This window comes from Xyrauchen texanus, chromosome 36 (genome assembly GCF_025860055.1).
Source record: "Xyrauchen texanus isolate HMW12.3.18 chromosome 36, RBS_HiC_50CHRs, whole genome shotgun sequence".
Taxonomy (NCBI): Eukaryota; Metazoa; Chordata; class Actinopteri; order Cypriniformes; family Catostomidae; genus Xyrauchen; species Xyrauchen texanus.
The window spans coordinates 34937517-34965253 of NC_068311.1; the positions used below are offsets into that span (position 1 = coordinate 34937517).

Below are 27737 nucleotides of genomic sequence, written 5' to 3' on the forward strand. Positions count from 1 at the left end.
TCAATGATGTCATATCCACCTTTTCACTCACAACAGTGTGAAAGTGCTCATATGAATGAAACATATCATAAGAAAGTGTTTCGCTGTTGTTCAAAAGCCCCTCAGACCGCATCATTTATATGTATAAATATTTTCCACCTGAATAGACTATACTGTATATTAAATTAAACACATTACAATAAAAGGCAAAGTAAACTCTTCAGTTATCGAAGTATTTTTTGAATGTAACTTTATTCTGATTAATAACTATTTAAATTGTAATTGTGGAACTGTACAGTTACTTATATATAGACTTATATTACAGTAATATTATATATAAAATAGAAAGCCAGGTCTCCCAAGCAACCAAATTGGCCTGGTTGCTAGGGAGGATAGAGTCACATGGGGTAACCTCCTCGTGGTCACGATTAGGGTTTTTGCTCTTAATGGGGCGTGTGGTAAAGTGTTGCGTGGATTGTGGAGAGTAGCATGAGCCTCCATATGCTGCGAGTCTCCACTGTTTCATGTACAGCGAGCCATGTGATAAGATGCATGGACTGACTGTTTCAGTAGCTGAGCCAACTGAGACTTGTCCTCTGCAACCCGGATTGAGGTGAGTAACGGTGCCACCACGAGGACCTACTATGTAGTGGGAATTGGTCATTCCAAATTGGGAAGAAAAGGGGATAAAAAAAAATCGTCCGATCAGGTGTCCTGTGCCTCCAAAGAGAGCATTGCCGCCCTAGGTGGCTGCCTACATCTCCTATGCCAGGATCCAATACTTTCTATTTAAATAAAGCAGTTTATACCTTTTAAGAACCTTTTTTTTTATTTTTTTAAATAAAATAAATATAATGCAGTTATAGTTAATATATACACGAGGTACATGATATGAACTAGCAGTTTATTTAATAAACTGCTAGTTCATTTCATGTACCTCGTGTAATGTGATTATGCGCTGTATGAGTGTCTCTTGTAGAGGTGAAGGTAATACAGCTTTACGACCCTCCGGTGAGTGTTTACGACAGCAGTGCGCGTTCACATGGCAGCATGACGGAATGCGGCAGTGAGAAGATGGCGGAAGAGGAGCGGAGTGCCAGTGCTGAGAAACTGAAGGAGAAGGCGAATAACTACTTTAAAGGTAAAAACACCGCACATAACCGATGCATACACTAGATCGGGCTCGTAGTCACTCGACAGGGCTCGACTGTATGGGGTTAAGTTTGCATGAGCGCTGATGAGTGTGAAAACACAGTGATGAGCTGAACACATGATGAACTATACACTGACATGTAACACTCATTCAGCCAACTTAAGAATTATTTCACTATATCATTATTCAGCACTGAACATTGTAGAGGATGTATGATATTGTTGAACGGATGATTTCATTCAGTTCTACTTTGAAATGATCAGGTTAGAAACTGATGATGGGGTAAAAATGTTGCTTCAGTGTCATGATCACAGTAACAACTACCGAAAATAATCTGATGACAGCAGATGTAGGCGCTTACAATTGCCTTGATCCCCTTACACGTGTAGTGTGCGACAGTGTCAGGTAACCTGATCAACTGTCATTCATTCATTCATTGACATTCTTGTAATTTTTTTGTATTTGTAAGAGTTAGGAACTAATCATGTAAGTCAATGGAAACAGAATCAGTGTCATACTGATTGATTAAATCTTCCTCATAGATGACCGAGACGTTTGTAAAATTGAATTGTGGATTAACTCCTTAAATTCACGAAACTTGTCAAGAAAATATCCTGGTCATATTTAACCACAAAATAATACAGTAGAATAGCACATTTTACTCCTGATTTAGTTCTCATTACCGCAACACGTCTGGACGTTTTACTTAAACCATTCCCATTGTTTTTAACATCCTCTTTACCTTAAAATACAGTTATTTTTTGTTGTTTTGTTTTTTCTGTATTACAGTTAAAATTATGCTGATGTACAACGATTTTTCCCCTTCAAATTAAAATCAGTGAAAATTAAAGACCATACCAAGGGAGTACTACTGTGATGTATAAATACTTTACAATTTAAATAAATATATATATATATATTTTTTGCCTGTGTTGTGGTAATGAGAATATTATAATGGCCATCTGTTTGCACTGCCGTAATGAGAATTTGGGGTTAAAACTGCAAAAGCGCATAACTATCATGAAAATAATATTTATTTATGTATATATTTATTTTGATTTTGGAACAATTCATGTGTTATTCATAAAGATTAGTGTTATAAAGGGACCACTGGTTTTTGGGAGAATATATTTGCACTTATATTAACCATCGACCAATATTTGGCAGTTATTTTATATTGATACGTTTTATTCACAAGCTCTTGATTTTATGCCAATTTCAATTTGATTCCAATTCAATTGGATATTATTCAGTTATAACATCCATTTTGACTATATGCAAGAGATGTTCTTAGTTAATGCTGTTAATTATACTAGGGATCTTGTAACTATATATACAGTTGAAGTCAGAAGTTTATATAAACTTAGGTTAAAGTCAATAAAACACATTTTTTAACCATTCCACAGATTTACTATGAGCAAACTATCGTTTTGGCAAGTCATTTAGGATATCAACTTTGGGCATGACATGAGAAATTTTTCCAACAATTGTTTACAGACAGATTGTTTCACTTTTAATTAACTACAGTATATCACAATTCCAGTGGGTCGGATGTTTACATTCACTAATTTAACTGTGCCTTTTAAGCAGCTTGGAAAATTCTAGAAAATGATGTCAAGCCTTTAGACAGTTAGCCAATTAGATTCTGATAAGAGGTGTACTGAATTGGAGGTGTACCTGTGGATGTATTTTAAGGCCTACCTTCAAATTCGGTGCCTCTTTTCTTGACAGCATGGGAAAATCAAAAGAAATCAGCGAAGACCAGCGAAGAAAAAATAAAAGAAAAAGTGAAACCCCACAAGTCTGGTTCATCCTTGGGAGTAATTTCCAAATGCCTGAATGCACCATGTTCATCTGTACAAAAATATTGTATGCAAGTATAAACACCATGCTCAGAAAGGAGACGCATTCTGTCTCCTAGAGATGAACATAGTGTGGAGTGAAAAGTGCAAATTAATTCCAGAACAACAGCAAAGGACCTTGTGAAGATGCTGGAGGAAACAGGTTGACAAATATCTATATCTACAGTAAAATGAGTCCTATATTGACATAACCTGAAAGGCTGCTCAGAAAGGAAGAAGCCACTGCTCCAAAACCACCATAAAAATGCCAGACTACAGTTTGCAAGTGCATATGGGGACAAAGATCTTACTTTTTGGAGAAATGCCCTCTGGTCTAATGAAACAAAAATGTAACTATTTGGCCACAATGACCATCTTTATGTTTGGAGGAATAAGGGTTTGGCTTACAAGCCGAATAACAACATCCCAAACGTTTAGCATGGGGGTGGCAGCATCATGTTGTGGGGGTGCTTTGCTGCAGGAGGGACTGGTGCACTTCACAAAATAGATGGCATCATGAGGAAGGAAAATTATGTGGATATATTGAAGCAACATCTCAAGAGGTCAGTCAGGCAGTTTAAAGCTCGGTCACAAATGGGTCTTCTAAGAGGCCAATGACCTCAAGCATACCTCCAAAGTTGTGGCAAATGGCTTAAGGATATCAAAGTCAAGTTATTGGTGTGGCATCACAAAGTCCTGACTGCAATCGGATAGAAATGTTCTGGGCAGAACTGAAAAAGCATGTGCGAGTAAGGAGCACTACAAATCTGACTCCGTTACATGAGTTCTGTCTGGAGGAATGGGCCAAAATTCCAGCAACTTATTTTGTGAAGCTTGTGAAGGTTACCCAGAATATTTGACCCAAGTTAAACAAGGCAATGCTACCAAATACTAACAAAGTGTGTGTAAATTTTTGGCCCACTGGGAATGTGATGAAATAGATTAAATAAATCATTCTCTACTATTATTCTGACATTCTTAAAATAAAGTAGTGATCCTAACTGGCCTAAGACAGGGATTGTTTTCTATGATTAAATGTCAGGAATTGTGAAAAACTGAGTTTGGCTAAGGTGTATGTAAACTTCTGACTTTAACTGTATATATATATATATATATATAAGCTATTTTTAATAGCAATTGTTCTATTTACAATTATTTACATTGATATGTAGAAGTGCTTTAGTTGAGCGCATATTGACAAGAGTCATATCTCTTGCATCAGTCTATATCGGGATCTTAAATGAAGATCGCTCTTATTCTGAAAATCAGTTTTTACCCAGCCCTACTATTTTGGGATTATTGGTCTGATAACGGTGCCTGCTTGGCCGATAAAAGGAAGTGGTCATTCTGCCTACTAGAATGGAGCTAAATTTGTGCCTAAACGACACAAACTAATCAAACATTTTGCAAACAAAAACAATCCCCTTCACAAAGGAACATAAGACTCAAACAAACTGAAAGCGATTTGCACATTCAAAGAGCCATTTGAGAGAAAATGAAGGGTAGTTGTTGTGTACCACTGGCTTAACAAACAAATGCTCTGTTTTACAAATATATGCATATTTCATATACAGCATATTCACAAATAAATACAATCTGTTGTACAAATTCTATCATTGAACAAATACAAAATCCAATGTGAACAAATACGTACTACTTGTGAGTTACGGGACTTTTGGCATGATTTTGTCAACCGTAGTCTTTTTCACACAAATGCATCAATGTAGATTTTCTCATAAAATGGGCTGAGCGAAGTCCTCTTTAAAAACAGAAAATGATGCAGTGCTGCCACATACTTAATAGTTTGTGCTTAGTATGTCGTTATTAGGCTACTACATATTTTGTGGTAAAAACAACTTATTTTCTAGTAAAAACTAGATCATTTCTAATAATAACAAGAAATGTCAAGAATATTCGAAGTTTCTTGGACAAAAAAACAACAATTATTTTATTGTAAAAAAACATCTGATCTGGTAAATCCTTTGTCATTTTAACAAGATGATTTTGATTTGACAATTAATTAACTGATTAATTGAAATCCACTTACACAAGTAGTTTTTATAGTCATCATAGCACAGTTAATTGAACTGATCAATTTATACTTTATCCTTGCTTTCAACCATAAATACAATTTAATAAATAAGCCTAAGGCTGGGCTTCCTGATAATGTTGTTTGTTGCTTTTTCATTTTTTTCATTTTTTTCCTTTTTTCCTTTTTTTTTTTTTTTTAATTATACATTTTTCTTTCAACCGTAAAAAAAAGTCACATACAAATATTCCAGAATAATTCTCAAAAGAACATCCCCAGCCCCAGTAGTCTCCTGTTCCCAGTCCAGACCCCTGTGCAGCCTTCTGGTGATGTGGACAGAAAACCGGACTAAAATACTCAGACAGGGTTTTGACCTCGCTGACTGAGTTGTGAAAGTGTCCTGATCTAAGGGGGAGAGATTGAATCTGCACCCGGTTGATGCACACTGTCGCAGGGGAGCTCATCCCTCGAGCACACACACACACACACACACACACACACACACACACTTAATGCAGCTAGATTATAACGTGATGGCTCAAGACTTATTGAATCATAACACAGTATATGTGTCACTGTGCATTTCTTATCGTGAAGAAAATTGGCATAACGCAGCTTTATTAATAAGAGAGATTCTTTTGTTGTGAGTTAAAGATGGATTGAAGTGAACAGAAAGGTGAGAGAGGTGTAGTCTTCACCCCATTATACACCGCAACAAAATATGTTTTTGAATGTTTTTGTTTTGGCTAGTTTTCCAATATAAATATCTAAATCTCATTTAAAACAATGTACATTTACTTTAGCAGTTATACTGCAGAAGAATAAATTGTTATCTAAGAATATTGAATATAATATAAAAAAAATACATATATTTTAAAATATATCTTATATGCTGCTTCTCATGTGAATGCATCTTTTAGTGAATAGATCTTGAATATTAGTATATTTTGTCTTTACTGCACTCGCAGAAGTATAACCATGTGAAAAAACTAATTTATATTAATCATTGCAATAATTGACGAATAGTCTAATAATCATTCTAATAATCATTCGATTAGTCAATTATAAAATATAATCGTTAGTTGCAGCCCTACTCTCATGTCTGTTAATTATACTTAAATTAAAATGCAATTAACTCTTTCCCCGCCACCGTTTTTAAAAAAAGTTGCCAGCCACCGCCAGGGTTTTTGACGATTTTCGCTAAATTTTAATGGCCCGCAGAATATTTTCTTCCATGAATATATGAAGATGCTATATATCAAAATAAAGATCTGAGCCTCTGCTTTTAGGCAAAAAAACGATTTTATTTTATCTTCATTTGTTCTTTTTTTATTGCCACTTGAACAGAGGTAGGTTTTTGTCAAAAACAACATTTCGGACAAAAAGCTGAGAAAAAGGCATTTTTATCAAACAAGTGCTTTAGTATTAGTATGGTGTTCCACTTCTTCACGTTTGAGACGATCGCAGTCTGTTTCTTTGATCAAAGAGTTGCGTACTCTTTCAAAACATGCGTGCGGGTCTTCCTTAGCGCATACCACCTAAAACACGGATACCCGGAAAATTCCTTGTTTGGCGGGGAAAGAGTTAAAAGAAAATAAAAAATTAAATTGTCCGGCAAGAAACCTGAATGTCTGGTAAATTTATTCATCAACCAACCACCAAAGTTTTCGGGCCCTGCGTATAGCATATATTTTCATATTGGATTTTGTATTTGTTCAACGATCCTATAGAATTTGTAGAAATGGACTGTATGTACAGTATTTGTGAAATATGATTTGGCTTATATGAAAACATTTTAATATTTAAAACACAGCACATTAGTTTGTTAAGCCAGTGGTACATGACAACTACCCTTCATTTTCTCTCAAGTGGCTCTTTGCATTCGCAAATTGCTTTCTGTTTGTTTGAGAGTCAAGTATTCCTTTGCGAAGCAGATTGTGTTTTTTTGCTAAACATTTGATTTGTTTAAGTTCTGGCACAAACCTGGCTCCATATACTAGTTTCTGATTCAAAACTTACCAACACACTTTTGTTTTCAATTCTATAATGCACACTAATGCACATAAATTAGCCATTGGCACCCTAGTCTAAAAATATCAGTATCAGCAATAGCCATTAAAGAAGCCATAACGAGATTTATAGCTTGTATACTAGACTTTTAAAAAGTGCCTTGTGAAATAGGACAATCCAGTTGATATCGGAGTTAAGCAATAACCTTGAAATTAATTAGCTTTCCTAGTCTAGCGGGTTTAATCTATGTTTGTTTGGGCATCAATTGTCTTGTGCTTTTATTTTAGAGAAGGACTATGAGAACGCGATCAAGTATTACACAGAAGCGGTGGAGTTGAACCCGACCAATGCCATCTACTACAGTAACAGAAGTCTGGCGTACCTGCGGACGGAGTGTTATGGATACGCGTTGGCGGACGCAACTCAAGCCCTGGACCTGGACAAGAACTACATCAAGGGCTACTACCGGCGGGCCACCTCTAACATGGCCCTCGGCAAGTTCAAAGCAGCACTTAAAGATTACGAGACGGTAAGACTAATGCTCGAGCTCAGTAACAAACTTAACCATGTTTAATCATATCTGTTATATTGTAATTAGGGCTGCACCATTTGGACAAAAAGTCATATCGTGATTATTTAGAAAAATATTGCAATATCGATTTGAACTGCAATAAGATTAACCAAAACTAGTAGGTGATTCCTTTTGACCAAAATCTGGTCATGTTTTGCCTATTTTCTACTGCAAATAAAAAGGCTACCCTTTTTGGGTTTACACTTCAGTCCTCTTAAAAAGAACTAAACAATAAAAAATTAAAGCAGTCAAACAAAAAGAAAAAATAGGGTCTCAGCCAATTTATCATAATTTTTTGGAAACCAGTTAACTTGAATATTAATATTGATTATTATTATTATTATACAATAGTAATAACTTTCTGTAATATTTAGGACCCAAGCACTGAAATATAAAGGTGTGTGTGTGTGTGTATATATATATATTAGGGCTGTCGATTTAATGCGTTAATTCAGTGCGATTAATTTGACTAAAAATAATGCGTTAAAAACATTAACGTTCAAAACACTTGGAGTGCAAATCCGAACTAAGAGATCTCAAGATGTGTTCTAAGTATTAAACTATATTTAACTTGACACAGTGACCTAAAAATGTTATGTTTATGACGCAACGCACCCGAGACGCTACACAAGCATGTGTACTGTAATTTCCGGACTATAAGCCGCAACTTTTTTCCCACGCTTTGAACCTCGCGGCTTATACAATGACGCGGCTTCAAATGTTATATATATATATATATATATATAAAAAACAAAAACATTCTGTGACGTGCTCAGTTTTTTGGCGGCGTGAAGCTTTCATTAGACCAATGAAATTGCTGAACGGGTTAAGGTCAAAACAACTTTTTTGTTTACTGTTTAGATTAAATCGAAGGCTCAAACTTCCCATCATTCTGATTACGGTAGTAATTTTGTCACCCTCACCATGGCAAAGACATGGAGAAACGCATATGATGCTGCTTTCAAGTTGAAGGCGATTGATCTGGCTGCTGCACGGGAGCTTGGTCTTAATGAGTCGATGATAAGATGCTGGAAACAGCAGCGTGAGGAATTGACTCAGTGCAAAAGACAACTAAATCTGAGGCTATCAACTCCGACACCGAAGGAGATGACTTCAGTGGTTTCAGTGCACAGGACGAGGAAGATAGTGACCAATGACTTTCTTGGTAGGCTACTATTTACTGCAAATGTTTTATTACAAGCCGTGTGTGGCAGCGGGGCGTGGTCAAGCGCCCGTCCGGAGAGAAAAGCTGTAAGGGCGCTTACACCTGCGCTAAATTATGTCTAACACCGGTGTCTAATTTCAAGTGCCCTGCTTCACATGTCCTTCTTGGGAAAACTGTCACACGGGCACCAGTGTGACAGTTTTCAGCAGGGCACTTGATGTTCCAGGTAAGGCTTTTAATGGCCACAGCAATGTTTACAATCAATTTTATAAAGTTTCTCAATTCTTCTATGCGCCAACACTAGACTGACGTGTGTCACTTTCTCAGCTCTGTGGCTGCTGCCTTTTTATGCCGCTCTCCCCATGCTTACTGAAATTAGACACCGGTGTTAGACATAATTTAGCTCAGGTGTAAGCGCCCATACCGCTTTTCTCTCCCGGTCAGGCGCTTGACCACGCCCCCGCTGCCACACCGTGTTTCGTTAAAGCCTATTTATTTTTGTTACAAGCCGTGTTTCGTTAAAGCCTGAGTAAAGTTCATTTGTTTCAATGTACCGGTAGGCACCTGCGGCTTATAGACAGGTGCGGCTTATTTATGTTTAAAATGATATTTTATTTAAAAATCAGTGGGTGCGGCTTATATTCAGGTGCGCTCAATAGTCCGGAAATTACGGTAGGCAAGACGCTTGTTGAAATTCCTTAAACAAGCCCTCATAATAAATGACTTGATTTGAACAAATAAAAAAAAACTGATTGACAAATTCACTTGTGAAATGGATGACTGTGAACTGTATGACAATGATTGACTTATGATCAATAATATGGTAGTAAACAATACATTGTACACTCACCTAAAGGATTATTAGGAACACCTGTTCAATTTCTCATTAATGCAATTATCTAATCAACCAATCACATGGCAGTTGCTTCAATGCATTTAGGGGTGTGGTCCTGGTCAAGACAATCTCCTGAACTCCAAATTGAATGTCAGAATGGGAAAGAAAGGTGATTTAAGCAATTGTGAGCGTGGCATGGTTGTTGGTGCCAGACGGGCCGGTCTGAGTATTTCACAATCTGCTCAGTTACTGGGATTTTCACGCAAACCATTTCTAGGGTTTACAAAGAATGGTGTGAAAAGGGAAAAACATCCAGTATGCGGCAGTCCTGTGGGCGAAAATGCCTTGTTGATGCTAGAGGTCAGAGGAGAATGGGTCGACTGATTCAAGCTGATAGAAGAGCAACTTTGCCTGAAATAACCACTCGTTACAACCGAGGTATGCAGAAAAGCATTTGTGAAGCCACAACACGCACAACCTTGAGGCGGATGGGCTACAACAGCAGAAGACCCCACCGGGTACCACTCATCTCAACTACAAATAGGAAAAAGAGGCTACAATTTGCAAGAGCTCACCAAAATTGGACAGTTGAAGACTGGAAAAATGTTGCCTGGTCTGATGAGTCTCGATTTCTGTTGAGACATTCAGATGGTAGAGTCAGAATTTGGCGTAAACAGAATGAGAACATGGATCCATCATGCCTTGTTACCACTGTGCAGGCTGGTGGTGGTGGTGTAATGGTGTGGGGGATGTTTTCTTGGCACACTTTAGGCCCATTAGTGCCAATTGGGCATCGTTTAAATGCCACGGCCTACCTGAGCATTGTTTCTGACCATGTCCATCCCTTTATGGCCACCATGTACCCATCCTCTGATGGCTCCTTCCAGCAGGATAATGCACCATGTCACAAAGCTCGAATCATTTCAAATTGGTTTCTTGAACATGACAATGAGTTCACTGTACTAAAATGGCCCCCACAGTCACCAGATCTCAACCCAATAGAGCATCTTTGGGATGTGGTGGAACGGGAGCTTCGTGCCCTGGATGTGCATCCCACAAATCTCCATCAACTGCAAGATGCTATCCTATCAATATGGGCCAACATTTCTAAAGAATGCTTTCAGCACCTTGTTGAATCAATGCCACGTAGAATTAAGGCAGTTCTGAAGGTGAAAGGGGGTCAAACACAGTATTAGTATGGTGTTCCTAATAATCCTTTAGGTGAGTGTATTCTAAAGCTGTTTTTTGTATTGTTTTATCAATGATTAACTCTTCTGCCACAAGAATGCAATGCATTTTAATTATCTGAATATTATTTTTATTTTTTTTTATATTTAAAGATAATTATGTAACATTATTTCATCATTATATATTGAATTATTGTTATATGAGGGGCTTTCTCAGCAAATATTTGCGATTAATTAATTGGGACACCATGTAATTAATTCGATTACAAATTTTAATCGATTGACAGCCCTAATATATATATACTTTGTACGTACATACATACATACATATATATAGATATACTTTGTACACACACACACACACACACACATATATATATATATACTTTGTGCGTGTATAGATCTTATCAAAACGGACACCTTTTGTGCTGACAGTCATAAGCTCCGCCCAACAGGAAGTCGGACATTTTGGATTCTTTGAAAAATGCATGCTCTGGAATTTGAAATACTCCTCCTAAGTGATCCATGTTACAGGTACCAAATGTGGGCAACATCTTGTAAAGATATTAATGATGCTAAATTGCAAACTGATTTTTGATGTATCAAACGCTATTGCCATGGCGACACGATAAATTAATGTAAACAAAATGGGAAACAGGAAGTGTCTAGTGACTTCTTTTTGCATTGTTTGATTTAGATCAAAATTGATCTCTATGTTTGGTCTTGGGGCTGATTGCATGGATGTGGCTATTCAAGTCAAGTCATTTTTATTTGTATAGCTCCTTTCACAACACACTCATCACAATCATTTCAAAGCAGCTTTACAGAAGATCAGGTATTAACAGAAGATAAATCTGTAATATCTATAATGTCTTTGAGTCATCATTGTGTAGTTTCATTAAATAAGATTTTGAATTGTGTTTAAAATAATTCAATAATAATTGCATCTCAGTCTCCGCAAGGCACATGTATCATAATAATAACGCAGAAAACAAGATGAGGTATAATTCAAACATCTTTATTAAATGATTGCGGAGCAAACAGCATTAACAGAAACACCTGTAGAGTCCAGAACCATCTCAATGGGTTATCAGTTCAACTTCAGTTTGACATTTAAGCCTCGTTCTTTAGGACTATCTTATAGTAAAGAATAGTTTGTATAAGCCAACTAGTTTTTAAGGCTTAAAATAAAGAGTAACAATTATATTTCTTGTATACTAAATTATTCAATCAACCAACATTATTTTTGACAGCAAAAATTAGGCAACAACTGGTTTTACCAACAGGGAAATGTAGTTAACAGTGACATTGAGCAGAAAGTTTACATTTAACCAGTTTTGACAGAGCTGCTGATAAAAGTTAAATGATCAGCATCGATTGATGAGATGAAAAGAAAATTGGAGATCGGTATCAGATGTTAAAATCCTGATTGGAGCATCCCTAATATTCAAGTTGACTGTTTCAAAAACTAATGATGATGATTAGTGGGCTGAGATCACAAAATGGACAAAAACAGGTACATGGTGGATGTAACATTTGGATATGAAGAAGACTTTGTTTCACTGTTTATATATTTAATTGTTTGTGGTTGAACTGAAAAAAGGTCTCAGTTTGGTTCTTTTTAAGAGGGTTCAAGTGTGAAAACCCCAGTAGCCCTTTTGCAGTTGAACATGTGGAAAACATCACCATCATAATCGCAGCTCAAATCCCAATCGCAATATTTTTCAAAATAATCGCAATATGACTTTGTCCAAATCGTGCAGCCCTAATTTTGATATTCTTGGAACTATTAACAGGCCAGAATTTTGAGATCGTAATGAACGTGATGGAATATAGCATGTCAGAAGGTCACTTAAGTACTGCGGAGCTAGGCCATTCAAAGCTTTGTATGTAGATAACAGAATTGTTAAATTAATTTGAAATTTAACAGGTAGAGAATGTAATGATGATAACATTAGGCTAATATGATCATATTTATTGGTTCTTGTCAGCACTCTGGCTGCTGCATTTTGAACAAATTGAAGTTTATTTAGTTTTTACAAGTTTATTTATATATTTATTTGTTACATCCTCCCAGTAATGCATTAAAATAATCTAATCTTGAGGTCATGAATGCATGAATTAGTTTTTCGTCATCAGCAACAGAGCATGTGGCGTAACTTAGCATTATTTCTGAGGTGGAAGAATGCTGTTATACAAACATTGGTAATTTGATTTTCAAAGGACAGATTTGTATCAAATATAACACCCAAGTTCTTCACTGTTGAATATGATGTAACGGTACATCCATCAAGAGTCAAATTATATTTTAGTGGCTTATTTTTGGTCCAATAATGAGATATCTAGGTGATATCAGTCTCTATGTGTTGTAGTTTATGTGACCTGTGTGACATCTCAAGGCTTCCCTGTTTGCTTCCTGACATGGGCCCCACTTAGTCAAATACTATCATTATTAAGACTATGAGCCAAATTACTAGATTTCAGATTACTACACTTCTAGTAAGCCTACGTCATACGGCGGAACTCGACTCTCTTGAGAATGCGCGGACGGCCGTTACTGGAAGCCAGTGATTATAAAGTTATAAATATGGATATTGGTCTTACAAAAACGCATTGCTTCTCTTCAGAAGGCATTTATTAACCCCCCGGATCTGTATGGATGAATTTTTTGATGGTTGGGGAACTTTTTTGGGCTTCAAAATCTATCATTCACTCCCATTATAAAGCTTTGAAGCGCCAGGATATTTTTTTAATATAACTCTGATTGTATTTGGCTGAAAGAAGAAATTCATGTACACCTAGGATTGCTTGAGGGAGAGTAAATTATGGGATAATTTTCATTTTTGGATGAACTAACCCTTTAAGCTTTTCTGGCAGTAGTGAAGTTACACTGCTTTGCTAAACATAGATCGCACCATTATTTTGTATTTTATTTAAATATATTAAGTAAACATGGCATTTCTATATGGCCATTGTTTTCATATGTGAGTTGATATTGTGAGAGGGCTTTAGCAGATCTAAATGTCCCTACTCAGTTTTCATAATTTGTAAAAAATAAAACAAATAGCCCTAAAATGTTAAAATTATTATTATGGTTTGTTTGATTATTTTTTCCAAAGTAAAGTTGATCAAAAATGATTTGTTAGTTAAGAGCCATTTCTTATGAAGGAATTTATGGACAGACCTTAAAACTCAATACAGTATACCCTGTGACTATTTTAATATAATTAAATGCACAGTATTAAGGGTGTTATTTAAGTAACATGTTACTTGAGAGTAAAGTGCAAAAGCAAGCTAAGATGAATAGGGAAATATTTTGGCACCCGGCAAGTTTTCATCTGGATAATCTGGCCCAGATTGCTCTCAACCACACACGCTGACACACATACATACATGCGCACGCACAAACACATAGACTCGAGTTGTGACCAACAAACAAACCCTACGACTTGATCAACACAACAGTTTCTAAATTATGTGCAAGTGTTTCCTTGTATTTCACCCTAATCAGCCTCACTGGAAAGCACCCTCATGCTCCCCCTCTCTCACCAACACACTCACCCAGGGACACACAGCGATGTCAACGGACCAGGGCAACTTTAATATAACAGTTGTGTAGACACAGGAAAGCTATATACAAGAATAATGACACTGATAAGTATTCTTAAACGTATATCTTGGCGATTTGAAGCAGCGTTTCTGCTGATGAGAGAGCCACAAACGCAGGTAATCCAACACGCAATCACTCTGTTTACGTTCATTCTCCATTTTTGTTCATGCACACATTCACACACGCACACAAATGCTCTACTTCAGTAAATGCTCTATTAAAGCAGCGCAAGCATTGCAATCCTCCATTGTTTGTTCTAAAGTGACATTTTCGAACTAGCATTGGAGGCTTGGGATGTATTAACACATGACGCTGAATCTGTGGCAGAAGAAAATAGTTCCACTCACAAGTTTTTACCTTTAAAACAGAATTGAGCTCGGCACATAAAAATTAATTGACTGCACTTTAATGTAAATGTTTTTCTTTCTATTATCTTTTTTCAATATTAGGTAGTGAGAGTGCGGCCCAATGACAAAGATGCCAAGATGAAGTATCAGGAATGCAATAAGATTGTAAAGCAGAAGGCGTTTGAACGAGCTATCGCCAGCGATGAGCTCAAACGATCCGTGGTCGACTCCTTAGATATAGAGAGCATGAGTAAGTGCTTGTTTCATTTCCTTATATCTAAAGTGAGGTAATCATACTTTTGTGGAAAATATCAGGATTATCCTCTGTAAGAAATGATCTTTATTCGGGCACATTGTGGTAATGAGGTGACCTAACAGAAATGTATAATAATAGATGTAGCCATTATAACTACACAGAAAATATTGCATCCTCTTACATATATAACTAAAATTCAGCATCAGTAGCAGTAGATACCTTCTGTTAAATTATATAAACAATGTACACTCACCTAAAGGATTATTAGGAACACCATACTAATACTGTGTTTGACCCCCTTTCGCCTTCAGAACTGCCTTAATTCTACGTGGCATTGATTCAACAAGGTGCTGAAAGCATTCTTTAGAAATGTTGGCCCATATTGATAGGATAGCATCTTGCAGTTGATGGAGATTTGTGGGACGGACATCCAGGGCACGAAGCTCCCGTTCCACCACATCCCAAAGATGCTCTATTGGGTTGAGATCTGGTGACTGTGGGGGCCATTTTAGTACAGTGAACTCATTGTCATGTTCAAGAAACCAATTTGAAATGATTCGAGCTTTGTGACATGGTGCATTATCCTGCTGGAAGTAGCCATCAGAGGATGGGTACATGGTGGCCATAAAGGGATGGACATGGTCAGAAACAATGCTCAGGTAGGCCGTGGCATTTAAACGATGCCCAATTGGCACTAAGGGGCCTAAAGTGTGCCAAGAAAACATCCCCCACACCATTACACCACCACCACCAGCCTGCACAGTGGTAACAAGGCATGATGGATCCATGTTCTCATTCTGTTTACGCCAAATTCTGACTCTACCATCTGAATGTCTCAACAGAAATCGAGACTCATCAGACCAGGCAACATTTTTCCAGTCTTCAACTGTCCAATTTTGGTGAGCTCTTGCAAATTGTAGCCTCTTTTTCCTATTTGTAGTTGAGATGAGTGGTACCCGGTGGGGTCTTCTGCTGTTGTAGCCCATCCGCCTCAAGGTTGTGCGTGTTGTGGCTTCACAAATGCTTTGCTGCATACCTCGGTTGTAACGAGTGGTTATTTCAGGCAAAGTTGCTCTTCTATCAGCATGAATCAGTCGGCCCATTCTCCTCTGACCTCTAGCATCAACAAGGCATTTTCGCCCACAGGACTGCCGCATACTGGATGTTTTTCCCTTTTCACACCATTCTTTGTAAACCCTATAAATGGTTGTGTGTGAAAATCCCAGTAACTGAGCAGATTGTGAAATACTCAGACCGGCCCGTCTGGCACCAACAACATGCCACGCTCAAAATTGCTTAAATCACCTTTCTTTCCCATTCTGACATTCAGTTTGGAGTTCAGGAGATTGTCTTGACCAGGACCACACCCCTAAATGCATTGAAGCAACTGCCATGTGATTGGTTGATTAGATAATTGTGAGAAATTGAACAGGTGTTCCTAATAATCCTTTAGGTGAGTGTATGTAAATGATATGAAATACATTTTTATTGACTATCGACGTAAGGTACAACATACATTATTTTATTATATATTCAAGTTCAAATTCTTTCATGAAATTCTATTAAATGAACTGGAAAAAAAAGAACATTAAATAATTGTAAACTTTGCAAGAAGGTTTTTTTTTTATAATGTTTTGGTCCCACTTTATGGTCTTTTATTTCTATCTTTAACTACTATGTACTATAACATTAAAAGACATCCTATACAATGTAGTTATTGTGTAAAAAAATCCTAGATTCACAATTGCTGCTGCTGAGGTTGAGGAACGAGTAGGTTAACCATTGGTGTAGAGTTAGGTTAAGGTTAACTGTGTAACTACCTTTGTGTTTAAACACAGCTACTTTAAATGTAAGTATAATGCAACAACACATACACAAAGAGCAAAAACATTATGATCACTCACAGGTGAAGCAAATAATGTTGATCATCTCCAAACAAGGCCACATGGCAAGGTGCTGGTAGATTAGATGGTAAGCTAACAATCTTAGTCAACTTGTTGAATGCAGGAGAAATGGGCAGGAATAAAGATCTGAGCGACTTTGACAAGGGCAACATTTTTATGGTCAGATGACTGGGTCAGAGCATCTCTGAAACCGCAAGGCTTGTGTGGTGCTCCCAGTCAGCAGTGGTGAGTACCTGCTGACAGTGATCTGAGAAGGAACAAATCCCAAACCGGCAACAGAGTGTTGGGCGCCCAAGGCTCATCGATGCACAAGAGCAACAAAGGCTATCCCGTCTGGTTCGAACCAACAGAAGGTCTACTGTGGCACAAGTCACAGAAAATGTTAATGATGGTTACTGAGGAATGTGTCACAACACACAGTGCATCGCACCCTGATGCGTATGGGGCTGCATAGCCACAGACTGGTCAGAGTGCCCATGATGACTCCTGTCCACCATCGAAAGTGACTACAATGGGCACGTGAGTGTCAGAACTGGACCTTGGAGCGGTGGAAGAAGGTTGTTTGGTCCTTTAACATCACATGGACGGCCGTGTACGTGTGTGCCTTTTCCCTGGGGAGGTGATGGCACCACGATGTACTGTGGTAAGATGACAAGCTGGGGGAGGGAGTGTGATGCTCTGGCAATGTTCTGTTGGGAAACCCTGGATCTGGTCATTCATGTGGACATCAATTTAACACGTGCCACCTACCTAAACATCGTTGCAGACCAGGTACACCTCTTTATGACAATGATTTTCCCTGATGGCAGTGGCCTCATTCAGCAGGATAATGCTCCTGTCACACTGCACACATTGTTCGGGAATGGTTTGAGGAACATGATGAAGAGTTCAAGGTATTACCATGGCCTCCAAATTCCCTAGATCTCAATCCGATTGAGCATCTGTGGGATGTGCTGGATCGGCTCCACCTCACATATCACTGGACTTGAAAGATCTGCTGTTAATGTCTTAGTGCCAGATACCACAGGCAACAGACAGCTTTAGGGGTCTTTGAGTCCATGCCTTGGCGGGTTGGCATTGTTTTGGCGGCACGTGGAGGACCGACAGCATATTAGGCAGAAGGTCATAATGTTTTGGCTCATCAGTGTATGTACATAATAAGTGCATTGTATCAAATGTTGTAGGCAAAGACACCTAATATAAAGTGGGTCCACCGTTGTTAACGTTAAGGTTAAAAATGATGATTTTTATAGAAATCCTCAACGCTACGTTCAAGGTTAGTTTCGTGATGCTGTTTTATGATTCCAAATGTCTTTCCCATCAGTGATTGAGGATGATTATACTGGACCTAAACTTGAAGATGGGAAGGTCACACTGAAGTTCATGAAAGAATTAATGGAGTGGTTCAAAGACCAGAAGAAACTGCACAGAAAGTGTGCTTACCAGGTAAACACTCTAAATACACAGAAATGTGTAAAAATAACATCAACAAAACACTGTTAATCACTTATGTATTATTTTTCAGATGTTGATTCAAGTAAAAGAAGTTTTATCCAAACTTCCAAGCCTTGTTGAAATTACTTTAAAAGAGGTAAGAAAATGAAATTGATCATTATTTGTAATGATTATTACTATTCTATGCTTTCTATTTAAATAGACTTTTCTCAACAATTTGAATATTTTGTATGTAATTGTCGGGTTGTTTTTGTCCTCATAGTAATTTTATTTAATGTAGAAATAATGTTCTTTCTGTTCATTTCTTTTGTGTATTAGACAGAGAAAATAACAATCTGTGGGGACACACATGGCCAATACTACGATCTTCTAAATATCTTCGAGTTGAATGGTTTGCCATCTCCAACTAATCCATATGTATCCTTTACCTCTCTGGTTTATTGATGTTGTGTAATATCACTTGATATTTATAAGTATTTAAACATTTGTACCTGTGAAGGAGCAGCTCTCATGAATATTAATTTTTGTCAAACAAATAATTGCTATTAATGACAATTCCTTTTCTGCTTTAGGGCTATGATGATTAATTTTCTCTTTTAGGGCTTTCGTGATCTATTGTCATATAAATTGTGATATTTCTTAAGGTGCAAGTGTGCTACATGCACCTTAAGTCTTTTTTTACATATTTAAAGGGTTAGTTCACCCGTGATTTACTTTTAAGCCATCCCAGATGTGTATGACTTTCCAGCAGAACCGAGGGGAAGATTTTTATAAGCACATTTAAGCTCTGTTTGTCCATACAGTCCTCGTGGTGGCATAGTGACTCTCCTCAATCCGGGTGGTGGAGGACGAATCTCAATTGCCTCCGCATCTGAGACTCTCAATCCGCGCATCTAATCATGTGGCTTGTTGAGTGGCTTGTGAACAAACAGAGCCTGAATCACAATATGAAAAAAATATTGCGATAATTGTTTTTGGTCATATTGCCCATGATGTAAACATACAATATTATTTATGAATTATTGTTATCCTTTTTTCTTTTTTTTTTATATGGTTGGGTGGGGTGGGGGTTGGGGTACTGATTGTTAAATGAGCCAAATATTTTGTAATTGGTTCACTGAATGTGCGAACGGTGAGCTTTTATATTTGGGCGTAAAAAGCAGAGCTAGAGCAGTTCTAATATTCAATAAATTGTTTTGTTTATTAATAATTATAATAAACAACTAGTCTAATTGTGGGCCAACACCATGGCGCATTAATATAGAATTCAAGTGTGTGTGACTATCCGCTATTGTACAACCGCATCAAGCATGCGACCCAATCCGATTGTAGCATCAAAACGTTTTTTTACATCCTTTTTTTCCCACATTTTGTTCATTGAGCATCAGTAAATTAGCCTTGACTGTGCGATGCCAGCTGTTCAATGGTGATTTCGTGGACCGTGGCTCTTTCTCTGTAGAAGTCATTCTCGTACTCTTCGGCTTCAAGCTGCTCTATCCAGAACACTTCCACCTGCTGCGGGGTGAGGATGCACCAAAGACTTTTCCAGCAGCATCGCCAAAAATGTGTGTTTTTCTGCAGGTTGAATTGGATTGGTATTTGACATATGTTTGATATTTCATGAAGGGAACCACGAGACCGATAACATGAATCAGATGTACGGATTTGAGGGCGAGGTGAAAGCGAAGTACACCGCTCAGATGTTCCAGCTATTCAGTGAGGTCTTCCAGTGGCTTCCTCTCACACAGTGCATCAACAACAAAGTCTTGGTAAGACACACTGCAAAAATGATAACTGTACAATATCAATACTTGCACCTCTAAATTAAAAATGTGAATTTAAAAGACACGCTGCATAGCACATTCTACTGTAGACACTGTGCCCCCTTTACACCTGGTATTAACATGCGTTTTTTGGCGATTAATTGGGAGGCATTTGACAACTGACTGGTAAATGTATCGATTTCACTCACCAGGGATTGTGTAGTTTTAGTGGTGGAGTGTTCCGCAGCGAGATCCTTTCACTGCATGTTAACAGTAAAAGTTGTTCTGCGTGTCCAAAGACGAGATCCACATGACCCGTTTGTCCTTGATGAAAGTCTCTTCATGGTCTCAACAGTTGAATAAAAAGAAAACATAAACATTGAATTGCAATAAAGCATAGAACAGTTGAGATAAAGCCATTTGAGTCCTCTCTCATTAATATGTTTTCATCTACAGACGTTCTTTACAGAAATGTTTAGTTAAAGAGACATTATCGGTTTTAGCATGTGTTCAACAAATCAATGTAAAAACTTGGAAATGGTAAGAAGTATGCAATTAAACAATAATTATGTACCAAAAAATTATATATGAAATAAAATATCTTATTTATTGATTGAATACATGGATTTGTTGTGTTGGCGGTTCGATTCCTGGTCCACATGACTCCACATGCCCAAATGTCCAAGACACTGAACCTCAAGTTGCTCCCAATGGCAGGCTAGCGCCTTGCAAGTCAGCTCTGCCGTCAGTGTGAATGTGTGAATGAGTCACAGTGAAAAGCGCTTTGAAAACCTCTAAGGTTAAAAAAGCACTATATAATTGCAGACCATCCTAGAGACCGTTTTCTGTGAAAATCCCAGGAGATCAGCAGTTACAGAAATACTCAAACCAACCCATCTGGCACCAATCACGTCATGCTCGAAATCACTGAGATCACAGTTTTTCCCCATTCTGGTAGTTGATGTGAACATTAACTGAAGCTCCTGACCCATATCTGCATGATTTTCTGAACTACTGCCACACGATTGGCTGATTAGATAATCGCATGTATGATTGTTGGTGCCAGATGGGCTGGTTTGAGTATTTCTGGGATTTTCACACAGTCTCAGAATGCTGCCAAAAACAGAAAACAGCCAGTGAGCAGCAGTTCTGTGGACTGAAATGTCTTGTTGAAGAGAGAGGTCAAGAATGGTCAGACTGGTTTGAACTGACAAAGTCTACGGTAACTCAGATAACCACTCTGTACAACTGTGCTGAGAAGAATGCTTTGATGAGATGCGGGTTGGCGCTGTTTTGGCAGCATGAGGGGGACCTACACAGTATTAGGCAGGTGGTTTTAATATTGTGGCTGATCGGTGTAAGAAAACATTATAACTAAAATATACCCATAATGAATTGATATCGAATCAAGATAATTACGATATTTCCGACTCCACTTGAAGGGCACGATAACCACAAGGTGTCAGTGATTTTATATATTTTACCTCCACACTCCATAGATGTGTATGACTTTCCTCCTTCAGCAGAACCGAAGTGAAGATTTTTACAAGCACATTTAAGCTCTTTTTGTCCATTCAGTGAAAGTAAACGGGTGCCATCAGGCTGCTGGCTGTTTGATGCTCAAAGGCATATTTAGGCAGCATAAAAGTAATCCAAACGTCTCACGAAACAAATAGATAATTAAAATGTTTTTAACTATAAATCGTTTCTTCCCCCAGTGCTGGATTGCTGTACGACATGACCTAAATCTTGCGTGACGTTCGTTCCTCTGTTGTATACAAACTACAGCAATTTGATGTGTCAACTGCTGGCAGGAAGCAATTATTTTAAGTTTATAAAGTTTTAATTATTTATGAAAAAAACATTCACAAACCTATCGATTTGCTTCTGAAGACATCAGTTGATCAACTGGAGTCGTGTGAATTACTTTTATGCTGCCTAAATATGCCTTTTGGAGCATCAAACAGCTAGCAGCCTGATGGCACCCATTTACTTTCACTGTATGGACAAAAAAAGCTTAAATGTGCTTATAAAAATCTTCACTTTGGTTCTGCTGAAGGAGGAAAGTCTGGGCTAATTTAAAGGTGAGTAAATCATGAGAGAATTTTCAGTTTTAGGCAACTAACCCTTTAAGTCTTTGTGTTTTGGTCTAGTGTGTTGAGTATAATTTGAATTGTGTTTCAGGTGATGCATGGAGGACTGTTTAGTGAGGATGGTGTGACTTTAGATGACATTAGAAAGATTGTCAGGAACCGACAGCCTCCAGACTCTGGTAAGACGTTCTTAGTGTCCCGAAATGACTGTTTAACTTTGATACATTTTACATTGAGATACATTGTTGTTTGTAATATGTCCAAACCTTTTATTGCAGGTCCGATGTGTGATCTGCTGTGGTCGGATCCTCAGCCGCAGGTCAGTTTCTTTTACATTTCAGCATTCACAGTTCTACTCTATATCTGCGTTTGACACATTTTCTCTTCCAGAATGGGCGCTCCATCAGTAAACGGGGTGTGAGCTGTCAGTTCGGGCCCGATGTCACAGAGCGATTTCTGGAACAGAATAAACTGCAGTATATAGTGCGCAGTCATGAGGTCAAAGCCGAGGGTTATGAGGTCACTCACTCAGGGAAGTGCATCACCGTTTTCTCAGCGCCAAACTACTGGTACATAAATAACTTTTTTCTATGTATTTATTGTCTTTGTTAGCTCAACAACGGTTATAATAACAAAGGAATGGAACACTGAAACAAATTCAGTCAAGTGTCCAAACTATTGCCTGGTTCTGTATATAAATATGACATGCTATTTGGGCAACATCCTTTGTTTTTGGAACAACATTCCTGTCAACCATTTATAATTTCTGTCCTTTCATATTACTAGCCCAAATCTTTTCTCATAATCATTCAGCAGTGACTGGTTAATATTGAGGACCGGGAAGGAAGTTATTTTTGTAATAATTTTATAGTTGCATTCCCTCAAAATAATTTTTTGTTCCCTCACATTAAGTTGTGCATTCCTTCAACATGTTTTGCGTTCCTTTGCAATTATTTTTGGTTCGTTCATAATATATTTTTCATTTCCTCACAACTATTTTTATTTTCCTGACAATAAGTTATGCGTTACCCCACTATTATTTTTAGTTCCTTCGCAAAACATTTTTCATTCCCTCACAATTATTTTTGGTTCCCTTGCAACTTGTTTTGTGTTCCCTTGCATTTCGCTTTTCATTCCTTTGCAATACATTTTTAATTTCCTCACAATAATTTCCTCAACTGTTTTTAGTTCCCTGACAATAGGTTTTGCGTTCCCTCTCAATTATTTTTCGTTCCCTTCCAATAGTTTAGTTGAACTATGGTAGAAGCCATTGTGTTGTTATATTGTAATAACCATGTTTTTAATTTTATTATCATAACTTTGTTTTGAAATATGGTTCAAATATTGTTACTTTAGTAAAACCATGGTTTCCATTGCAAGGGAGTGCAAAACTATTGCAGACAATCCATTTCACTTTTCACGAATGAAAGCAAAGCTGTGAGGGATAGACACGAAGACATGATGTTAAACAGTCCAACCCATTTAACAGACTGTACATCTATCCCTCACAGCCTCACTTCATTCCTGTCAAAAATGAAACAAACCACCATTCTGAATAAGTTCCATTACCTAAATAAGTCATTTATTAATTTCAATAATGCTGTTGCTCCATTTGAATTGTTTAATCAATTGTTTAAAGTCAGCAGTAATGTTTACACAATCATAAATTTAGTTCAATGATTGTCTTTCAGCAGATCCTTGTTCATCTACAAGATCCCTCATTTGTTTGTTCAAAGACAACATGTCCCAGTTCCGAGTTCAGACTTTGAATGCAAGAAAAAACATCAATGAAGTGACAAAAAAAGAGACTTCTGTGTTGGAGAAATGTTTTGTTCACTTTAAAGGTTAATTTATTCAGAAGTTTGTTTGTTTTTTCCTCTAGTGACCAGATGGGTAACAAAGGAGCTTACATTCACCTCAGGGGATCAGACCTCAAGCCAGAGTTCCACCAGTTTAATGCTGTGGTAAGTGACTTGACACTTTTATATTTTCTTACAAGGACTGACCGTGTTTTTTCACCTCTATTTGGCTACCTAACCATGCCCTTATAGATCACCCTCAAATCTATTACTGTAATACATGCAGCCTAAAAACTGTTTTTTCTCTGTCTCTCCTCAGCCTCATCCAAATGTCAAGCCGATGGCATATGCTAACTCTCTCATGCAGCTGGGGATGATGTAGTTGCTTCACTGTCAAGTCCACACCAATCCCTCCACATTCACTCACACACACACACACATTCTACTCATTTCTGTGTCGAACAAACTATTTCTTCCTCTTATACATGCACACCATTTTACAGTATTCAACATACCTGTGGCTCTGATGATTTCTTCCTGAAGCACGTACAGATCATATGTTGACAATGCCTTGACCTCAAAAAAGGAAATAGGAATGTCAGTTTCCACTTGCCCACTAATGGATCTCCCCCTCGTCATTCATGATAGAGCTGAACAGATTATATGTTTAGCAGTATTATACAGGAGCTGATTTGTACCAAAGAATGTGCAAATATACCTATATATGACAAACCCCAAAGTAAAAGTGTTGATGTAGAATTGGATTAAAAATAGAGTTTAAAAATAGTGATCAGCACTTTTACTTTAAAGGATTAGTTCACCCATCTCATCATTTACTCGCCCTCATGCCATCCCAGATGTGTATGAATTTCTTTCTTCTGTGGAACACAAACAAGGATTTGCATAAGAATATCTCAGTTCTGTTGGTCCATACAATGCAAGTTAATGGTGACCAGCACTTTGAAACCCAAAGAAGTACATAAAGGTAGCATAAAAGTAATCCATAAAACTCCAGTGGTAAAATCCATATCTTCAAAAGCGATGTGATTGGTGTGGGTGAGAAACAAATCAATATTTAAATCACCACTTTCACATTCTTCTTTGGTTTTTGGCCAGTCTCTATATTTGTGCATATCGCCACCTACTGGGCAGGGTGGAGAATTTATAGTAAAAAGGACTTCAAAATTGAACTGTTTCTAACCCACACCTATCATATCTCTTCTGAAGACATGGATTTAACCACTTGAGTTGTATGGATGACTTTATGCTGCCTTTGTGCCTGTTGACTTTGTATGGACCTACAGAGCTGAAATATTCTTGTAAAAATCTTAATTTGTGTTCAGCAGAGGTAAGAAAGTCATACACATCTGGGATGGCATGACCATTAGTAAATAATGAGAGAATTTTCTACTTAGCACCCCACACACACACACACAAAGTCGCCACCTTTCTTTTACATCTGATGCCCAATGTTGTGAAGTTTGGAGGAAGAAATGTCATTTTAATACTGTAGCAGTGAAAGTGTTTTACGTGTCATATCAAAAACATTACAAACCAGTTCTCTTTTTTAAAGAAATGCAGTTTTCCAATTTTCACAAGCTCCACATGGAAACATTACCTTTAGTATCTATCTTGCTGTCAAACTTTCTGTTTGTCACATGAACCTGATAAGTGTCACTCATGTTCAAACTTTAGATATCTGTATGACTTTAGTAAATGACGTCAAACACTCTTTCGGCTTTCTTTCCCTCTCAGCATGGGGAAAGTACAGTATTGTGAAGCTATGTAACCATATAGCGTAGTCCTTCACGCCTTTCTCCCAACATGCTTGACTGAAATGCACTGGAGATTCTGTACAACCCTTGTACCTTCCACTGTATGTTTGTCTAGCGGATCCCTTGTCCTTTGTGTGGACTCAAATTATGACAGCAGAACTCTTTAAATGCACAGCAGCCATCTCCCATGCCCATTACTTTTTAGAGAATATTATATGCACCAATGTGTATGTGTATATATATATATACTGTATCATTCAATTTTCAGTGTACATGTTTGGGGGAAAAAGTTCTTGAATAAAAAAGACGCCAGTCCGATAATCTGAAATGTGGTCATATCTTTAATTGTGGATGATATTTTAGTTTTATTTCGTTTACTTGAGTTGCACCAGCAGTAACAGGTTTGTATCATCAGCGTTGGCTGCAGCTGATAAGAATGTTTAAATAATTAAGGACTGAATGATAAAATATGCAGTTTTATATTTCTCAGTAATGCACAGTAGGCATCATGTCTGGCAGACTGTTTTAAATAAAAATTGAAAATGGATTAAACTGGTGTTGTCTTTTTTATTATTTAATTTTTGTACCAATCTTTCGGCAACATTTGAAGTGTGTGAGCAGTAATGTATCATCAGCTGTCTGAGATGCAATAAAAACTGTCATCTAAACACTGCTCGCCTTTGAAGAAAGGGTTGATAAACCGATGTCCAGAAAATTTCCAATAGAAACTCATGCCATCCCAGTTGCCCTCAACTGGAAAAGCTCTTCTGCACGTACCTAGAAAGCAATATTCTAAATGCTGGATTGTGATATGATTTCATACGTAAAGGACATGACCTTTTTTATATCAATAGTATGCCTTTAAATATCTTAACTGTAAAGCTTATGTAATTTATGCGACAGTAGCGCCACCGAACGGAATTGCAAAAATAATGTTTTCAAAACTGATTTCTTTAAACGCCCCTCGTCTGCAGTTGTTCAGATAGTCCCGCCCACAACTCAAGCCATTGGCTGAGTAACATTCTTGGGTGGGATCTAAGCAGGCTGCTTAAAACAAACAGAAATTTTCAGTGCAACAGAGACACACGGTGTTTACAGTTTTGAGAAAATGTTGTTATAAATGGCTTATAGTTGTCAGCGCATATTAAGCTAGGATAGAAGAAAGTATTTTAATTTTGAAAAATGTATCAGCTTTAAGCATAAAAGTCCTCTGGTATGTACGATTGATGTAATCCACCAAGATCTAAAATTCCCTTACAGTGTCATGAAGGTCATTTAATGTGGCAATAAGATAATCATCGTTTTGAATAATAGAGTTGCTTATTAATAAGTCTAATTTTGTTTGAATAATTATGACACTACAATGTAATTCCAAAATGTAAAGATGCAAATCTTAGTATGTGCTGAACACCAAAAATTGCAATTACATCATGGGTGTAGATTCCGGGGGGATATTTTTACCATGATCAATGGAAACATGTAAATTCTTCATACTGTTACCTCCCAAATGTTCAAGCCAATTCTACGCCCTTGGATTACATGATCATGTAAACTATCCAGAATTATTAATAGAAGTTGGAAGTGCTCCTCAAGATGATGATTAAATTTGTATTTATTAAATCTTCTTCCTTGAATATAGTAGCTCTTTCCATGGCTATTAAACGTGTGTAGTTTGTCAATGAAATCCTATGCAATAATTCTGACAGATGCCTCGTAGTAAGCATTACATCATCGTTTTATCCAATTCAGGCATCTCATCCATCATGATCCAGAAAAATAATGCAGAATATGCAGTCCTCAAGAAATAAATAACATAATGTTACGACGTGGAACCCTGCCAGCAAACGAGCTAAAAAAGTTTATATTTAAGGAATACGCTGAACAGGCTTCCGCACACATTTATTTTGCAGACTACACACCATTCCAATCCTGAACGAGCAACCCCAAGATGTTTTGACGTGGGCC

General features: G+C 37.5%; 1 protein-coding gene across 1 annotated transcript; it reads left to right on the forward strand.

The window, feature by feature from the left end:
* The first annotated feature begins 1029 nt into the window (after positions 1-1029).
* LOC127630063 (serine/threonine-protein phosphatase 5) lies at positions 1030-26313 on the forward strand. The gene is made up of 13 exons (XM_052107471.1): positions 1030-1120; positions 7300-7541; positions 14830-14977; positions 18212-18333; positions 18413-18478; positions 18661-18759; positions 19759-19864; positions 19969-20111; positions 22290-22377; positions 22477-22517; positions 22589-22767; positions 24081-24162; positions 24317-26313. Exons 1-13 carry the CDS (start codon positions 1030-1032, stop codon positions 24377-24379), a joined length of 1470 nt encoding a protein of 489 aa, XP_051963431.1. The 3' UTR covers positions 24380-26313.
* Positions 26314-27737: the final 1424 nt, after the last annotated feature.